The 16,024-nt window shown below is 43.3% G+C and overlaps 1 protein-coding gene across 3 annotated transcripts in view; it reads right to left on the bottom strand.

Annotated features, from left to right (window-relative positions):
* Positions 1–16,024, bottom strand: part of LOC102684030 (pleckstrin homology domain-containing family G member 4B) — a 50,222-nt gene that overhangs the window by 14,252 nt on the left and 19,946 nt on the right. For 2 of the 3 annotated variants that reach the window (XM_015364689.2, XM_015364691.2), the window contains exons 5-13: positions 15,377–15,500; positions 6,287–6,380; positions 5,641–5,727; positions 5,116–5,232; positions 4,059–4,157; positions 3,797–3,945; positions 1,698–1,836; positions 1,114–1,236; positions 645–836 (exon numbers count right to left, since the gene is read on the bottom strand). In XM_015364689.2, the coding sequence (XP_015220175.2) occupies positions 645–836; positions 1,114–1,236; positions 1,698–1,836; positions 3,797–3,945; positions 4,059–4,157; positions 5,116–5,232; positions 5,641–5,727; positions 6,287–6,380; positions 15,377–15,500 (1,124 nt within the window). The remainder of the gene's footprint in view (positions 1–644; positions 837–1,113; positions 1,237–1,697; positions 1,837–3,796; positions 3,946–4,058; positions 4,158–5,115; positions 5,233–5,640; positions 5,728–6,286; positions 6,381–15,376; positions 15,501–16,024) is intronic. The other variant, XM_015364690.2, reaches the window with a different exon arrangement.

Below are 16,024 nucleotides of genomic sequence, written 5' to 3'. Positions count from 1 at the left end.
GAACACTTAATCTCTTCAGTCTCAAACAGTAGAGATAAGAAGCAGACATGATATATATATTCAAAATCCTAATGGATATTAACTAAATTAACCCAATGGGCTATTTTGGCAGTACAAAATAAACAAATAGACATAAATGAAGATTAAGAGATTGCACAACTGAAAATAGGAAGTACTTTCTTCCATAAAGGGAGTTGAGCTTCTGGAACTTGGTAGCCAGCCTGATGTACTATAGCTGATGCTGGCAGATATTTTATAAGATGACAGGATGAGATCACTAGGTCAATGTGTTACTAGGCCAATAAGTATTATTATACTCTTATCTACAGTACTGTTCTCTACATTACGTGATAGTTATCAGTTAATGCATATCAAGCAGAAAGGCAACAGGTATTTGTTGCATCAATCTAACATTTAAAATATGACATTTTGGGGCAGAACAGCTAAAATTCCTCTCTGCTCTATGAACATTACAACACTTCTTGTGCATGGGAGACAAAGCTGCATAGCATCTCAATACTGTACATCATCGTGAAGGAAGCCTCAACAAACTTTATGAACTCGCAATGGTATAGTGTCTAAAATACGCATATCAAAGTCCTACTGTCCAGCAGGGCTGAGGAACCCTGTAGTGCTTCACCAACCTTTTCACAGAACCGGTACAGATTGACCATAATCTCCAGCTCAATGCGACACTGCTCTGCTCGAGACAGAAAGTCAGCCAGGCTGGATTTGAAGGTGAACACCATTGTGCGGAAGATCTCCTTCTCAGGGTAAGAAGATGCCTCAATATTGCCAGCCTCTGTAACCAAAGCCAATGCCCGATTCTTCTGCTCCTAAATTGAGTGGGAAAAGAGCAGAACTCTAGGGTTGGGGTTTCAGTGTGACCTCTTCAGATGATGCAATGAGCATTAATATTGATAACCAGGGCCCAAAACTGGTACAATTTGAACCACAGATGATCACCGAGTTGCCCTTGTAAGGAGCTTCCATCATTTCCATTGTGAGGTGTTGTGCTGTAATTGAAAACATGATAACACGAATTCCTGACTAAACAATGTCAGCACTGACTGGTAGAAATGTCCCTGAAAGGAAAGCCTATCTCAGACTCACAGTGGCCTGCTCGAGGAAAGAGTTGAAGTTGTGTAGGGTCTGCTCCACCCTCTCCAGGGAGTCCTCCACTGAGTCGGCCTCCAGCAGCCTTCTCTCCCCATCTGCATCAAACCAGTCCCTGATCTGCAGGTGAGAGAGCACTTCAGACCCATAGGAAGAGCAATGCTTTGACAATACAGTATGTCACCTTTGCTTTGGACTTACAGCACTTACTGTCTGCTTTCCTTATTACTCGTATGCCAGTGTGGGTCTCCCACTGGTTACACTTGGACTGGCATTTTATCATACTAAATCAGTATTCCCATCAAAGTGGGAATTCCCTTTCCATTCCCATCTTGACATCACCAATCCAAGAACACATCTTTCCCATACTGCATGTAGTACGAGCTCAAAGCAGAACTGTTCTGATCTTGTGTAATACTATGACTGTCTACTCTAGCGTACATTCACAAACATCTTATAGAGATCTTTCAATCATTGACTTGTTTAGCTAACTATCAATGCTCTCCACGTATAGAAATGGATGCAAGGCTGTACGGAATGCATTATTTAAGGAAACTGTCACAGTGCACTGTCATTCTTACCTTCTTAAACCTGCCCTCCAGTTCCCTGAGTTTGAGCAGAAAGTCAAGGTGCTGCAGGGACTCGTTGGACTTCATGACAAGCGTGTGAACTTGCTCCTCCACCTGGTTATAGAAGTTGGTGGTAGTGCTCATGGCATCCCTGAAGAGAGAGGTCAGCCACTATGAGCGTTGTATTGGAATACTGTCTTCACTGGCCCTAGAGAGCCATCACTTTCTACAGTAATTCACTCGGGACTGGAAATAAAGTAGGTGAAGGTACAGTAGCTTCCCATTACATATGAACTAATGGGTGGAAAAAAGGAATCACAGTAATAAAAATCAATGGGGGAAGCATTTTCATTATTTAATTATGGAGACACAAGCCTAAAGAGAATTAGGAAAATGTGATAATCTGTTCAAGTCTGCATCTATTAATCATCTATAGTTAGCAGACAGGGATTGGGAGACATTGCCCATGTTATATACTGTATAATTACAAAAGATATACATCATCAAATATAATCATCATAGAACAAGGTGCAGTGCTGTGAGTATCAGAACAGGGTAGACATATTAGTCTACAGAGCTATTACAGAACTGTCTTCTTTTGAAATTGAGTGAGTTTGAAACATGAGAGAGGAGCTTAGTCAGTTAGTACACACCTGCTGAGAATGATCTAACAGAGACATAGGGAGCATCTCAGAAAAAATCTAGTCAGTTCTGGAATATGATTAATATCTAGTTAATAAAAAGGTAAAGTATTTGTCTGAAAGGTACAGTAAATATCCACCCCATACATCTACCACCCCAGAAGTAAAATACAAACAAATCTGTAGTTCTGTAGATGCCAGAGACTGGTCACTTCCAGTGTGGCCACACTGATTTCCATTTTTCAAGTACATGATTCATGACACATTTATCTCTGCACCCGAAGTCAAGCAAACTCAGCGAGTACCAGCAGGGATGAGATCATATTTTTAAAAGGATCTGAATGTCATAAGAGCATAAAATGAAACAAAAATCATTTGCACAGCTGTAACAAAGGAATGTCAGAAGTAGAGTCACCATGAGAAAGTAGCACAGCTACTGTATTCCACTCAACAGGAATGAAGCATTTCCTTCATCTAAGTAATCAATATTGACCAGCAGAATGGAGGACCTGGAGCACATGACACAACCACAACCCCAAGCTACAACAACAGCCTCCATCTATGATTTCCTCACTCTTGAAAAGGCACATCTCTGCTAGGCATTTGCTGGGCTATAATCCAGTTGAAAAACCGCAGCTCTGATCCATCAGCAAAGCAAACAAGGCTGGATCACTAGCTTTCTTTCAGAAGCAGTTGTCAGTCAGTGAAGCAGAAATGTCTGTAGAAATAAACTCCTGCAACTTGCAGTGGCCTCCAGAAGAGCCGTGCACATGGATTCTATGTGCTTCCTGGTCCCAGTGCCCAATCTGGAGACCATACAATGATTGTTTTTTCCCAAAATCTGACTGGATTGAATGTTGTGGATGAATCCACTGGGAGGATGGTGTTACAATGGAGGCAGTCCACTAACTTGGCAGTCCTGGGTTCCAAAATTTCCAATTTTACTGTGGGAGCATTTATTACCTTTCTGTATTCCCTTTGTGCCCATTATTTTAATTACACATTTATATGTGATTTTTTTTCTGTTAACTGTACCTCTTTTTTAATGCATGAATTATGTAAAGTCCCTTGAGACAGTTCCAGATTGAAAGAGACTATAGAGCCTTAGAAAATATTGATTGAAAACTGAAGTTGTACCTTGTTACAGTACCTGTTCAATCTATTTCTGCATTTTTTCAGTTTCTTTTTTATTGTGGAGGAAGCAGGTCAGGATCCTTTTATTAGTCATCTACATATCTCAAATGACTCAGAACAAAGAAAACAAAAACAAACAAGGGGACAACAACAAAAGGAAACACAAATACTAAGTTCAAGAAGCACGGGCCTAAGAGCTTTCAAGCAGTGTAACTGCTGTGTAACATTTCAACACAATGACTTACTGTGAGTGCCAGGTACCCCAGGGTACCACTTCAGAATAAGAGTAATTTCTAAGATTTATTATGATGTAGATAAGAAGTGCAGAGGAGATACCTGTAATCCTCAGAGCAGGCAAATCGGGCCTCCTCCTTCCTCAGTCTAGCTAGCATGGCCCCACCTTCCCTCTGCAGGGCCACCAAGCGGGTATCCTCCAGCACCTCCTTCATCATGGTCTTCTGGCCCTGAATCCCCTGCTGGACTTCCTGCCACGGGGAACAACACACCAGACGCTCAGCGGAGCCGACTATTCTGCTGTCCACCCAACGAGGCTGTATGCTTGCAGGTTTCTCACAAGTTATTGCCGGAGGGTCATTACCTGAACAGTGTCAATCTTTTTGTTGCCGTCAAATTTGCTGATGGCTTTCTGGAGCAAGCTGGAGGCTTCTTGCAAGTCGACCATAAAAGGACCAAGTTTCTGTAAGAGAAGCAGGTCCTGTAAGAACTGGCTCAGAAGTTGGGTCCAGGTCCTGAGTGTATTAGTTCTCAGCTGATCTCAAATTGTTTTGTGTCTGAATTGGACAGATTTATTTCTGTTCCAAATTGATACAAATTCATTCCTCTTACTCTCAAACCCCCCCCCCCCCCACCACCACCAAACAGATAAGAATCAAGAATGTCAAATGATTTCTGATACTTCCTACAATATTTTAGCAATTAAATGAAGGAAATCCATTACATCCGTGTTACTATTTCCTGCATCTGGAGAGGATAGACCTGTATATCTTATAGGACACCGAAAATCCACGAAGGCTAAAGGTTTTTCGTCAGTGATAATGTACAACAATAAAGCCAAACATTTAATCACTTACAGTACAGGTTTTAAAACACCATGAACTACAGTAAGCAGATGTAGAGGACAGAACTGTTAATTCTTCTTTGCTGTTCCTCACCAGATAATATCCTTCCATAACATACAGTACTTCAGAGATGTACATTAATATCTGAGAGCATGTTCTCATTTTACTAAATTGTAAAACTGGAGAGGGTGTCCATTTCCTAACATCATGTTAGGGTATTTGTATATTCAAAAGGTTGTTTTCAATTAACACTGACTGACTTACTGTGTTTACATTTAAAAGAAAAAAGTGCAATTTTGTGAAGACGTAGTGCAAAAAAGTATTGCATCCCAAAATGATTTAGCAAGGAGTAAACACATCCTCAGAAAAGAAACCTATCTTGCACAGTATACCTGCTAATATGCACCATGGATATGTCCCCACTTCTGGGCAAAAACAACATTTGATCTACCAAGGACTTTAATCAAAGTTTGAAATGACTCTGAGACTGAGACAGCGGGCTGCAGGTAACCACAGCACACACACTCTTCAGGAAGTGACCTGGGTCAGGAAGCTGGCAATGGATGTCAATCAGACCTGATAAAGCTTTAGCCAGTCACTGTGGCTGTAGGGGAACGTGCCCTCCAAGTCTGACGTCAGCTGGCTTCCTTCCACAATCTTGTGCAAAGCCTTCAGTGATGTCATCACTTCTACCTGAAAGGTCAGAGACATAAAGACTCTTATCTACTAGAGGAGTCCCTAGTCCTTAAAGGCCTGATCATGACAATCAAATTCATTTGCTTTAACAGCAAAAGGTACTATTTATTCTATATGTGTAAAGCAAATATACATCACTTAAATATGAAAAAAGTGTGTAGTGGACGCTTTGTTTTTCTTAGTAATGTTTTTGTTGTTCACTCACACAGGAATGGATTAATGTGCATCGCATCCTTTTCTCTCTACCACCCCATTTAGAGGAAGACTCTCTTTCCTATACAAAAATCGACTGAGGACACAGTGGAAATCTGAAGTGTGTCTAAAGGTTTACAAGCAGGACAGAGATGCAGCGGCCATCGTGACCCTTTCCTTGAAGAAGACCCCAGTGCTGGCAGATGCTCTGACCTGAAGTCCTGGATGTCTCTCTGTCCGTGGACCTGTCTCCTTGTCCACCAGCATCAGAACGCAGTGCACAGCATGTAGAACCTGCTCCTGGTCCAGCGGCAGACAAGAGCACAACTAGCCTTCAATACAACACACTACACAAGCATATTCCTCCATATTCCCTCAGCATCACACTGCACAGAGAAATGTGAGCTGTTTGTGATGTTAAAACCCTTTGTCTGATAGATTTACAACAATTAGTCAAATTCTTTAGTTCAGTAACTAGGACTCCAAAGAAAACGCAAAAATGTTCTAAGACAGTTCATGTCTCCCACTCAGCTTAATGGCAAATGTGTTTCTTCCGCTTACTGTATCTACACAATGCGAATGCACACAACCTTGAAACAGGTAGCCCATACTCTAGAAAAGAGCTTAACTGATTAGGTCTTCCAATTATTACATATTTTAAACTGTTCAACATGTTATGAGCAGAGCAGTCCACAACATATATACATTGCTGCACATTTAATACCATATTATTTAAGACAGAGAGACAGATTACGCATTTGTTTTGAAGCTGAGGTAGAAGAGACTCTCTATGTTCTTATGTGCCCCCTTGTGGTCAGAGGTAGTAGTACAGGTTAGTCTTGCATATAGATCTGCATACCTGGACCATCATCAAAGCTTGAATCAAGGCTGGAGGAGGGGTCTTCTTCCTGGCATCTATGACCAGTGTCATTCCAAGATCCCTGACCTCTTTCCTGCAATTGCAGAAGGAAGTGTAAAGACGTGTTTCATAATGCTTGCACTCAAGGAACGTTAGATGGCATGCTCTGTGTTTCAAAAGAAACACAGTTCTGCTTTCATTATTTACAACTTGATGATATGCCTCATGACACCAATAAGGGCTGCTCTTTTTTGGTTAGGTTTGTGCATACGTACAAAAAAGAGACAAAGGCTTCAGTGGGATTTGGTGTGTAGGATACAATCCCTTAAAAAAACATCCAATACAAATATTTCAGACACAAATTAGAAACCACAGCAGTAAGACACAAGTTAGAGTTAGATATGAGCAGTGAATGAGAGGACATCAGGCTCTCTAGTATAGTCCTGGTCTTGAATGTGACCAAACTGGACACTTCCCAGAACAGTGCTGGAAACCATGCAGAGCTTGTCTGAGATGGACACCTGTAAGCTCAGCAGCTGCAGGAAATGCAGGTAACAGAATGTCATGATCCCATGATGTTACCATGGCTTTCTGCAGCTACCATCAGATTAATAATAATAATCTGATGGTAGGATAACCCGATCAGGAACTCCCGCCGTAACAACCGCATTCCTTTGGTGCTTCCTTACCACCCTAACACACTTCCTATCCCCAGGACCATTAACCAGAACTTTTCCATCCTACAGGATGATCCCTCCATTGGGGCCCTCTTTTCTGATCGCCCTATCATCTCATATCGCCGACCACCTAATCTGCGTAACCTCCTCGTTCACAGCTCCCTTGACCGCCCTCAGCAACCATCCACACCAGGCACCTTCCCTTGCAAAAGAGCTCGCTGTATCACCTGCAAGTACACAGCCACCACCACACTCATTCAAGGCCCCTCAGGACAATTCCGGATCACCCAGACAGCATCTTGTACCTCCAGCAACCTTATTTACTGTATCTCTTGCAGTAAATGCCCAGCCATCTACATTGGGGAAACAGGAAGGAGACTCGGAGACCGCTTCAGAGAACACGTCAGGGCTGTGAAGATTAAAGATCTCTCCAAGCCCATTGTTTCTCATTTCACCTCTGACGGCCACGACCACTCTAATCTCTCCGTCTGTGTTCTCAAAGACGGTTTTCCGAACTCATACATTAGAAAGACCACCGAAACTAAAATTATTCTGCAGCTAGGATCACACATTCTCCCTTCCCTTAACGACAGATTACTGTTCTTTTAAATTTTCTCCATTCATTGGAAGTTTCATTTCACACCTCTCTGCACCCATTCTGACTTCACACCTCTTGATTGGCCTCTCTTTCTGTCCCCTGCTCCCGCCTCTCACTCCTCCTCCCTCTCAACCTTTGTTCTCCCGCTACTTTACCTTTGCCTACTGCCCTGTCTCTCTCACACCTGAAGAAGGCTCCACGGCCGAAACGTTGTGTTCTCTTTCTTCTTTTTTTCAGCATGGAATAAACCTATTACTTGTTCCTTTGCAGCCTACGCATGCTGACGCAGCTACCCACCTGAACTACTACCGCCTACAGCTGCTGCGACCCACTATGCCTTCCTCCAAATCTTTTTCTAGATCTCTTCGTCATACCTTCTCCTCCTCCCTGGGCCACTTGCCCGCTTCTCTCACTAAACCAGCATTCCGTCTCTTTACAGCTATCTGTTCCAAGACCAGGCTTTCTAACCACCTTCTATTCCTTTACAGATGTCGTCGACATAATATCATCCCTAAAGGATTTCGCCTTAAATTTAATACCTTTTCTTTTGACTCTGATAACACCCAGAGTAACACTCAGAGACTTCTAAAACAATTTTCTAGGAAACTAATGCTCTCTACCATTTTCTCCCTCAAAAAACAGATTATCCTTTCCGACAACAACATCAAAGAGGCTAAGGAATTTCTACGGCTGACAGCTCCACACCATCTTCCCTTCATAACTAACCTCATTAGATCTCTCAACTCTAAACTCTACCAGTTTCTCACTACAGAGAAGGACAAAAAACTCAGTCATCTTCTACAGAAGAAAACCATCAACACCCCGGACACCCTCACCAACCCTAACCTTGTTGTCACCATACCTTCTGACCTTTCCCTCTCACAGGATGAGCGATCCCTCCTCAGCAAAGGGCTCAGTTTTGTACCAGTTCCCAGGAAGCTGGACATCCCCCAGACCAATGTCGACCTTAACCGCTTTTACCGCAGGATCCGTCTCAGAGCACATTTTGCCGACAATTCCTTTTCACAGGCAGCTGATAACAACCCGGTTATTGATGTCATTAACAACATTAATCCCAAACAGAGCTGTTGGACTCCCTCCTCTGGCCGTTTTCCACCAGTTGATTATTTCATCAACCAATGCACTAATCAAGCTCCCAAGGCACTCTCTATACCCAGTAAACATAGGTCTAACCTCACCCAAGGAGAAAATCAGGCGCTCCAGTCTCTCCGCAACAGGGATGATATCGTCATCAAACCAGCGGACAAAGGAGGTGCTGTTGTGGTGTGGCGTAAAGATCTATATATCTTTGAAGCCTCTAGACAACTAACTGACACTTCTGCCTACCTCCCTCTCCAACAGGACCCTACCACTGACTACCAAAAGGAAGTGGTATCCACCATTTCCCTTCTTATCAGCAGCAACGAGCTCCCCCAGGAGGCGAACCGGCTCATCATGGAACACCCACAGGTATCTCAATTTTACCTCCTCCCCAAAATCCACAAACCGGACACCCCTGGACGCCCCATCGTATCAGCATGTAACTGTCCAACTACTTACATCTCAGCCTTTCTCGACAGCCTCATGAGACCGCTGGTTGAAGATCTTCCCTCATACATCAAAGACACCAACCACGCGCTCCAACTTTTCAATGATTTCCGATTTCAGGGTACCGAATGCCACATTTTTACCATGGACATCACATCTCTGTACACCGTCATTCCCCATAATGATGGCCTTACAGCCCTCAAGCACACGCTGGACAAACGCACAGTGCTTGATCCACCCACCCACACCCTGGTACGCCTTGCGGAATTGGTCCTCACACTGAACGCATTCTCTTTCAATAATCTTTTTTACCAACAGGTCAGTGGAGTTGCCATGGGCACCAGAATGGGACCCAGCTATGCCAACATTTTTGTCGGCTGGGTAGAAGAACGCTTCTTCGCTTCCTACACTGGCTATGTCCCTGACCTCTACAAACGATATATTGATGACTGCGTCGGTGCCGCCACATGCTCCAACGATCAGCTTGAATCCTTCCTGCACCATTTCACCAACTTCCACCCGTCCCTCAAATATACGGTTAACATTTCTTCCACCACTCTTCCGTTTCTAGACATCCACTTGTCTATCAACTACCCCCGACTGTCCACTTCAGTTTATTACAAACCCACGGATTCACACAGCTACCTCCTGTACAGCTCATTTCACCCCAACCACACTAAAAACTCTCTTCCTTTTTCACAGTTCCTTAGGTTACGACGATTATGCAGCGACGACATCGACTTCGAAAACCAAGCCCTCGAAATGTACTCATTTTTTATCAACAGAGGATACCCCAGCAGTGTGATTGACAGGGCCCTTGCCCGAGCCAAAAACACCCCCCGGACCATCAACCCGATCAGGAACTCCCGCCGTAACAACCGCATTCCTTTGGTGCTTCCTTACCACCCTAACACACTTCCTATCCCCAGGACCATTAACCAGAACTTTTCCATCCTACAGGATGATCCCTCCATTGGGGCCCTCTTTTCTGATCGCCCTATCATCTCATATCGCCGACCACCTAATCTGCGTAACCTCCTCGTTCACAGCTCCCTTGACCGCCCTCAGCAACCATCCACACCAGGCACCTTCCCTTGCAAAAGAGCTCGCTGTATCACCTGCAAGTACACAGCCACCACCACACTCATTCAAGGCCCCTCAGGACAATTCCGGATCACCCAGACAGCATCTTGTACCTCCAGCAACCTTATTTACTGTATCTCTTGCAGTAAATGCCCAGCCATCTACATTGGGGAAACAGGAAGGAGACTCGGAGACCGCTTCAGAGAACACGTCAGGGCTGTGAAGATTAAAGATCTCTCCAAGCCCATTGTTTCTCATTTCACCTCTGACGGCCACGACCACTCTAATCTCTCCGTCTGTGTTCTCAAAGACGGTTTTCCGAACTCATACATTAGAAAGACCACCGAAACTAAAATTATTCTGCAGCTAGGATCACACATTCTCCCTTCCCTTAACGACAGATTACTGTTCTTTTAAATTTTCTCCATTCATTGGAAGTTTCATTTCACACCTCTCTGCACCCATTCTGACTTCACACCTCTTGATTGGCCTCTCTTTCTGTCCCCTGCTCCCGCCTCTCACTCCTCCTCCCTCTCAACCTTTGTTCTCCCGCTACTTTACCTTTGCCTACTGCCCTGTCTCTCTCACACCTGAAGAAGGCTCCACGGCCGAAACGTTGTGTTCTCTTTCTTCTTTTTTTCAGCATGGAATAAACCTATTACTTGTTCCTTAATAATAATAATACTTGCTTACACTTATATACTGTAGCATTTTCCTGGACACTCCACTCAAAGTGCTTTACAGGTAATGGGGACTCCCCTGATGCGACGGCAGCCATAGAGCACCAGAACGCTCACCACACATCAGCTCTCAGTGGGGAGGAGAGCAGAGTAATGAAGCCAATTCATAGATGGGGATTATTAGGAGGCCATGATTGGTAAGGGCCAATGGGAAATTTGGCCAGGACACCGGGGTTACACCCCTACTCTTTTCGAGAAGCACCCTGGGATTTTAAATGACCACAGAGAGTCAGGACCTCGGTTTTACGTCTCATCCGAAGGACGGTGCCTGTTTACAGTATAGTGTCCCCATCACTATACTGGGGCATTAGGACCCACATGGACCGCAGGGTGAGCGCCCCCTGCTGGCCCCACTAACACCTCAGGCTCACACCTGCTTAGGTTCAGTGGGTTGCCAGTTGTGAGTTGCAGAGGGTTATGGCTTTAACAGATTAGCATCACTGTTAAACTATGCAAATGACATATAATTGTATATGCATGAAGAATAACTGGAAAAATGGGCCGGAATCCAGGAGAACATGATGAAAAAAGATGTTCTGCCTAACACAACACGCAAACTCTTCTGGAACCAGATAATTAACATCACACTCCTTCAGAGATCTGTCATTCATGTGAGAGGGGCAGCTCTTTGATATTCTGTCCTATTTTTGCCCTTTTACAATGCATGTTGGGTTTATGAATTACGCAACATTTTATTGACCTGTCACAAGACTTGTATAGGGGAAGCACACATAAAGGCAGACAAGCTGCTATAATCCTTTTCTTCTGAACTATATAATGAAATGAGTTCTGGGGAAAACAAGGATGCCTCTAGTCCACTAGTGGTAAGTTGTTTCATCATTTCTTCCTACAATGTGAAGTACAATACAAATATCTCTTTAAAAAACTCTTCACATTGCAGGAAGAAATGAAGAAACAACTTACTACTAGAGGACTAGAGTTGTCCTTGTTTTCTCCAGAACTCATATCATTATATAATTCAGAGGAAAAGGAGCTTAGCAGCTTGGCTGCCTTTAAGTGTGCTGCTCCTGTACAAGTCTTGTGGCAGGACAACAAAATGTTGTGTAATTCATGCCTTCGGAAGAAAGCCTGGTTAACCCTGCAGGACAGGGCAGGTCCAGAATCCTGACCACCCGTCAGCCCCTGTGGATGGAGTGCTCTCCACCTGCGGGCAGTGGTGCCCACAGTTGTCCTGATGAACCGCCCTGCTCTCTTGATGTAGAGAGATTGGCAGACCTGTGCATCACCAGGCGCTGGTTTGTCTACAGTTTGTCACCGGAGGTCCTGCCTCTGTTCCATTCCTTGTTTCACAGGTCTCCTGTGAGGTGTGACCAACACCGACTGCATTGACCATAACTCAGATTACTACACAGCCCCTTTGGTACTGTAGCTTAATCTGCTGGCAGAGGCATCTGCAGAGATCTCGACCATAGTTAGCTCTGCTGAAAAGATTTCAAATGAGCTTTTTGATGACTTTGCTGTGCTTCTTTGTCATTTTTAGTTACTTTGTTTAAGTCTTCGCTTTGTTCTGCTGGTATGTTCTCCAGTTTCAACACAGATCTGTAAAAGCAGCTGCTAAATAGTCTGATGCTCACTGTGATTCTTGTCATATTTGTCATATCTGTGGCTCCTAAGTGATGTGCACTGAATAATTTGTTTTGTTTTCAGACTGAGGTAGGGCGCTGTGCAAAATAATTGCTTCCCCACAAGACACTTTGAAGTCTGTGGCTGCATTTTGTATTGCACTGTACCTATTCAGCTATCACCCTTATAACCATAGAAGTATCCAAAACAACCCCATCAAAGCAGCAAAGCCACTCCCTTATACTAACATTCACATCATACATTTCTCTTTAGTTAATTTCCCTCCCTGAGCTTCCACACTGCTAGAAGACATCTTCCAAAAACCCTGAAAAATAAACCCAATCTGTTTTTTGAAAAGCTTGCTTACTTAGACAACACAACTGTTCCATTTCATTGGAATTTGCAATACAATGCTTATATTGTACTAAACAACCCCCTACCGGAGACGGAGGGGGTATATATATTTTTACAAGCATGCCACCTTGAACTTAAGAGGACTGTCATTAAAGCTGTGTAAATACAGGGCATAGTGCACAGGATATCTGAGGCCAGGTTTTGATGTGCCAAAACAGAGTATAGCTTAGTAGACATAATGCACCTGACTCAAATAGACACACTTTACACATTGTCACATTTCTTAAATGTATTAAACTTGTATTCTTTCCAGGAAGTGTCAGTTAAGGGTCTTCTTAACTTCTAAGAAATGTTTGTTTTTCATCCTAATGCACTTTACATATATGATTGGACCCACCACAGAAGAGCAGCCCCCACCTGTACCAGTAGCCCAACTAAAGTGAGAAACAGCTTCAACAATTGAATTAAGGGGGGTCTTTAGAGGAGCCAGCTTGTTCGAGCTCAGAGTGGAATTTTTGCAGTACAGTGAGGTTAACACATCCTACTCTTATAATGCCATGGGATCTCCAATAACCAAATTCAGGTCCAGGAAGGCAGCATGGTTATACAGTATGTGAGGATCCTATTCAGTTGTTTTCTAAAGAAACCAGAAAATCAGCTTCGACAGCTTGACCTGGTACTTAGCCACAAACACAAATTATGTTGAATATTTTATGATAGGGAAGAGTACCACCTACTGGTCCAACACGAACACTTTGAGTAGCAACCTGATTTTCCTCAGAAGAATCTAGTCCCTGATCTAGGATAAGCATTGGAAAGCTTGCTTAACAAGATCAGGGTATAAGGTGGTACGGCTGTAGCTCACTTCAGACACAACAAACACAAGGTGCTGATATCGTACAGTATATCTGAAACTCAAGAGACCTGTGACACTTGCTGCAAAGATTGACTGTCCAATAAACACAGAAGTATAACTGAGAATGAGCTTTGTATAGTTGTCTTTATAAATGTCTGTTTCAGATAAACGGTGCAGGAAGCTTGATCCCCCATAGTCTGGAATTAATCAAACGTATTATTCAAGCAAGTTATTGATTCATCCAGAACGCTAACAAAAATATATTTCAACAATAATATACCCTAAAATAATATATACAGATATTCTTTAATTTATTTAGTTTGATATCTGGACTATGAATCCAGACAATAAATAGCATTTAGCAGCACTTCATTTATGGGACTACACTTTTCTGAAGGCTGCGCTAATATTCTGCTGCCCCCTTGGGGGAATTAATCTGCAACTACAACAAAAAAAAGGGTACAGTATTATGTAGAGAACGCTTGACTCATTCTGGCATGATACCATTCTGCCCCCTTGTGGAGTACAGATTTGACTACAGCATATGACAGGAAAAATGCTGCGATGTTTTTTTACTGTCAGCTACATGCACAGCAATCATGCAAAGTGTGTGAGTGACATGTTGGCTCTTGTAAGAATCCGTGGGCAACTGCAGTTCAGTGACTAGATGTCAGTTCCGCATCAGACTGATTCTTTGACTGTCCTTTTTAAAACACTGTCAATTGCCAAACAGAACAACGTCTCCCCAGGAGTTCTGCTGCGATGTAAGACGAGTTTTTCCTATAGGCTCCATTCAACAGTTTCATATGTTTGTTTGCAGGTTTAACATGTCCTCCCTTCTCCCCTTGTTTGAACAGCTCAGTGTTTACACTGGGAACAGGCCAAGACTCAAACCAGTCATAAACCATTTGTGAATATTTTAGAAACCTGAGCAGGAAAACAATGGACTCTTTTGGAAGCTCAAACCAAAGAAACAACATTTTGAGTAATTAGTTAAGGTGGATTTTCTCCCCATGTGCCCGATCATGTTTAATGATATTGTAAGAAGACTAAATTGTGCTTTTATTTATGGGCATGATTTGTAGGATTAGATTTCACATTTATGTTGGCGCCTCTGGGTTTTTATCGTAGATCAAGCTGTGTGCCGACAAAGCTTCAGACTGCTGGATACTGTGCAGAGAATGAGAAAGAGGGCGATAATCCCTGTCTTTGTGTTGACTATCCCTTCCACTGACGACGAAAAGATGAAAACTGCAATTCTTCCTGTGCCTCATCACATCGGTAAACATACATTTGCTGGCCATGATAGTAGAAGCTCCTCTCAAATCATATGTTGGATTTCTGCAAGGAAAAGGACAGCAGAAACTGGATTCCAAAGGTTTCTGAAAAATTTGGCTGTCAAGTCTCATTCCATTTCACTGGCAAGATCACCATCTGTTGAGGTTGTGATGGCACTGGGAATTGGTGGGAACTGCACATTCCACCAGTCTTCAATAGGACTGCAATCGGAAGATTTGGTGGAGAGATCACTTAATTCTCCTTAATCCAAGCACACAATACCAACCTTGAGAGAGACTGCTCATTTAATCTGGGGTTCCTAATATTTTGGCCAGTGTATGGAAGCAGGGGCCCTCCCTGTCAGACTCTCACCTGGGGATGGAGTGGAAGTAGAGAAGCAGCTTGCAGAGCTCCTGGCTGGAGACCAGCGGGGACTTCCAGCCGTTATGATCTGCAAAGACCTCCAACACAGCCCTGCCAGTCCTGTCTCTGCTGCCTGCAGTGGGGAAAGGAGGAACGAGCTCACTTAGAAAGGTCTCACACAAGAGCAGGCCATTCAGATCTTTTCGCAACCATCTTTCATCGCAAGTCAACTTACTCAAGAGACTTGGGAGCCCTCAACATGATCCTAAATCAGAAAGTGACTTCTCCAACGGGAAAAGATAGTAGGGCTCCAAAGACAAAGGTCCAAAAGAAAATTAATCTCTCAAACAATTGGATATCCATTAAACCATTTAGGCTACACTGTCCAAGACTTACACTATTGTCCAGTGAGGGCTAAGTCTGGGACAGAATGGCTTAAATGTTTTAATGGCGATATTCAGAAAAAAATAAAGGAAGAGAGTGCCTTACAAATTATACAGTAAAACACCTAAAGAGGACATGATGACAGAATTTGCTTTTAAGAATACTACACCCTTCTGCATCTGCTGCTGTGTGCAAATTATACAGGCTGGTATAAACAAAGGGCATTGATCCAGATGCTGGGTACAGGACTCTGGCACAGAAATGTGTAGCACA

This window comes from Lepisosteus oculatus, chromosome 16, assembly GCF_040954835.1.
Source record: "Lepisosteus oculatus isolate fLepOcu1 chromosome 16, fLepOcu1.hap2, whole genome shotgun sequence".
NCBI classification, from domain to species: domain Eukaryota; kingdom Metazoa; phylum Chordata; class Actinopteri; order Semionotiformes; family Lepisosteidae; genus Lepisosteus; species Lepisosteus oculatus.
The sequence above is the reverse complement of the archived record's forward strand: the minus strand, read 5'-3'. Positions and strand labels throughout refer to the sequence as shown.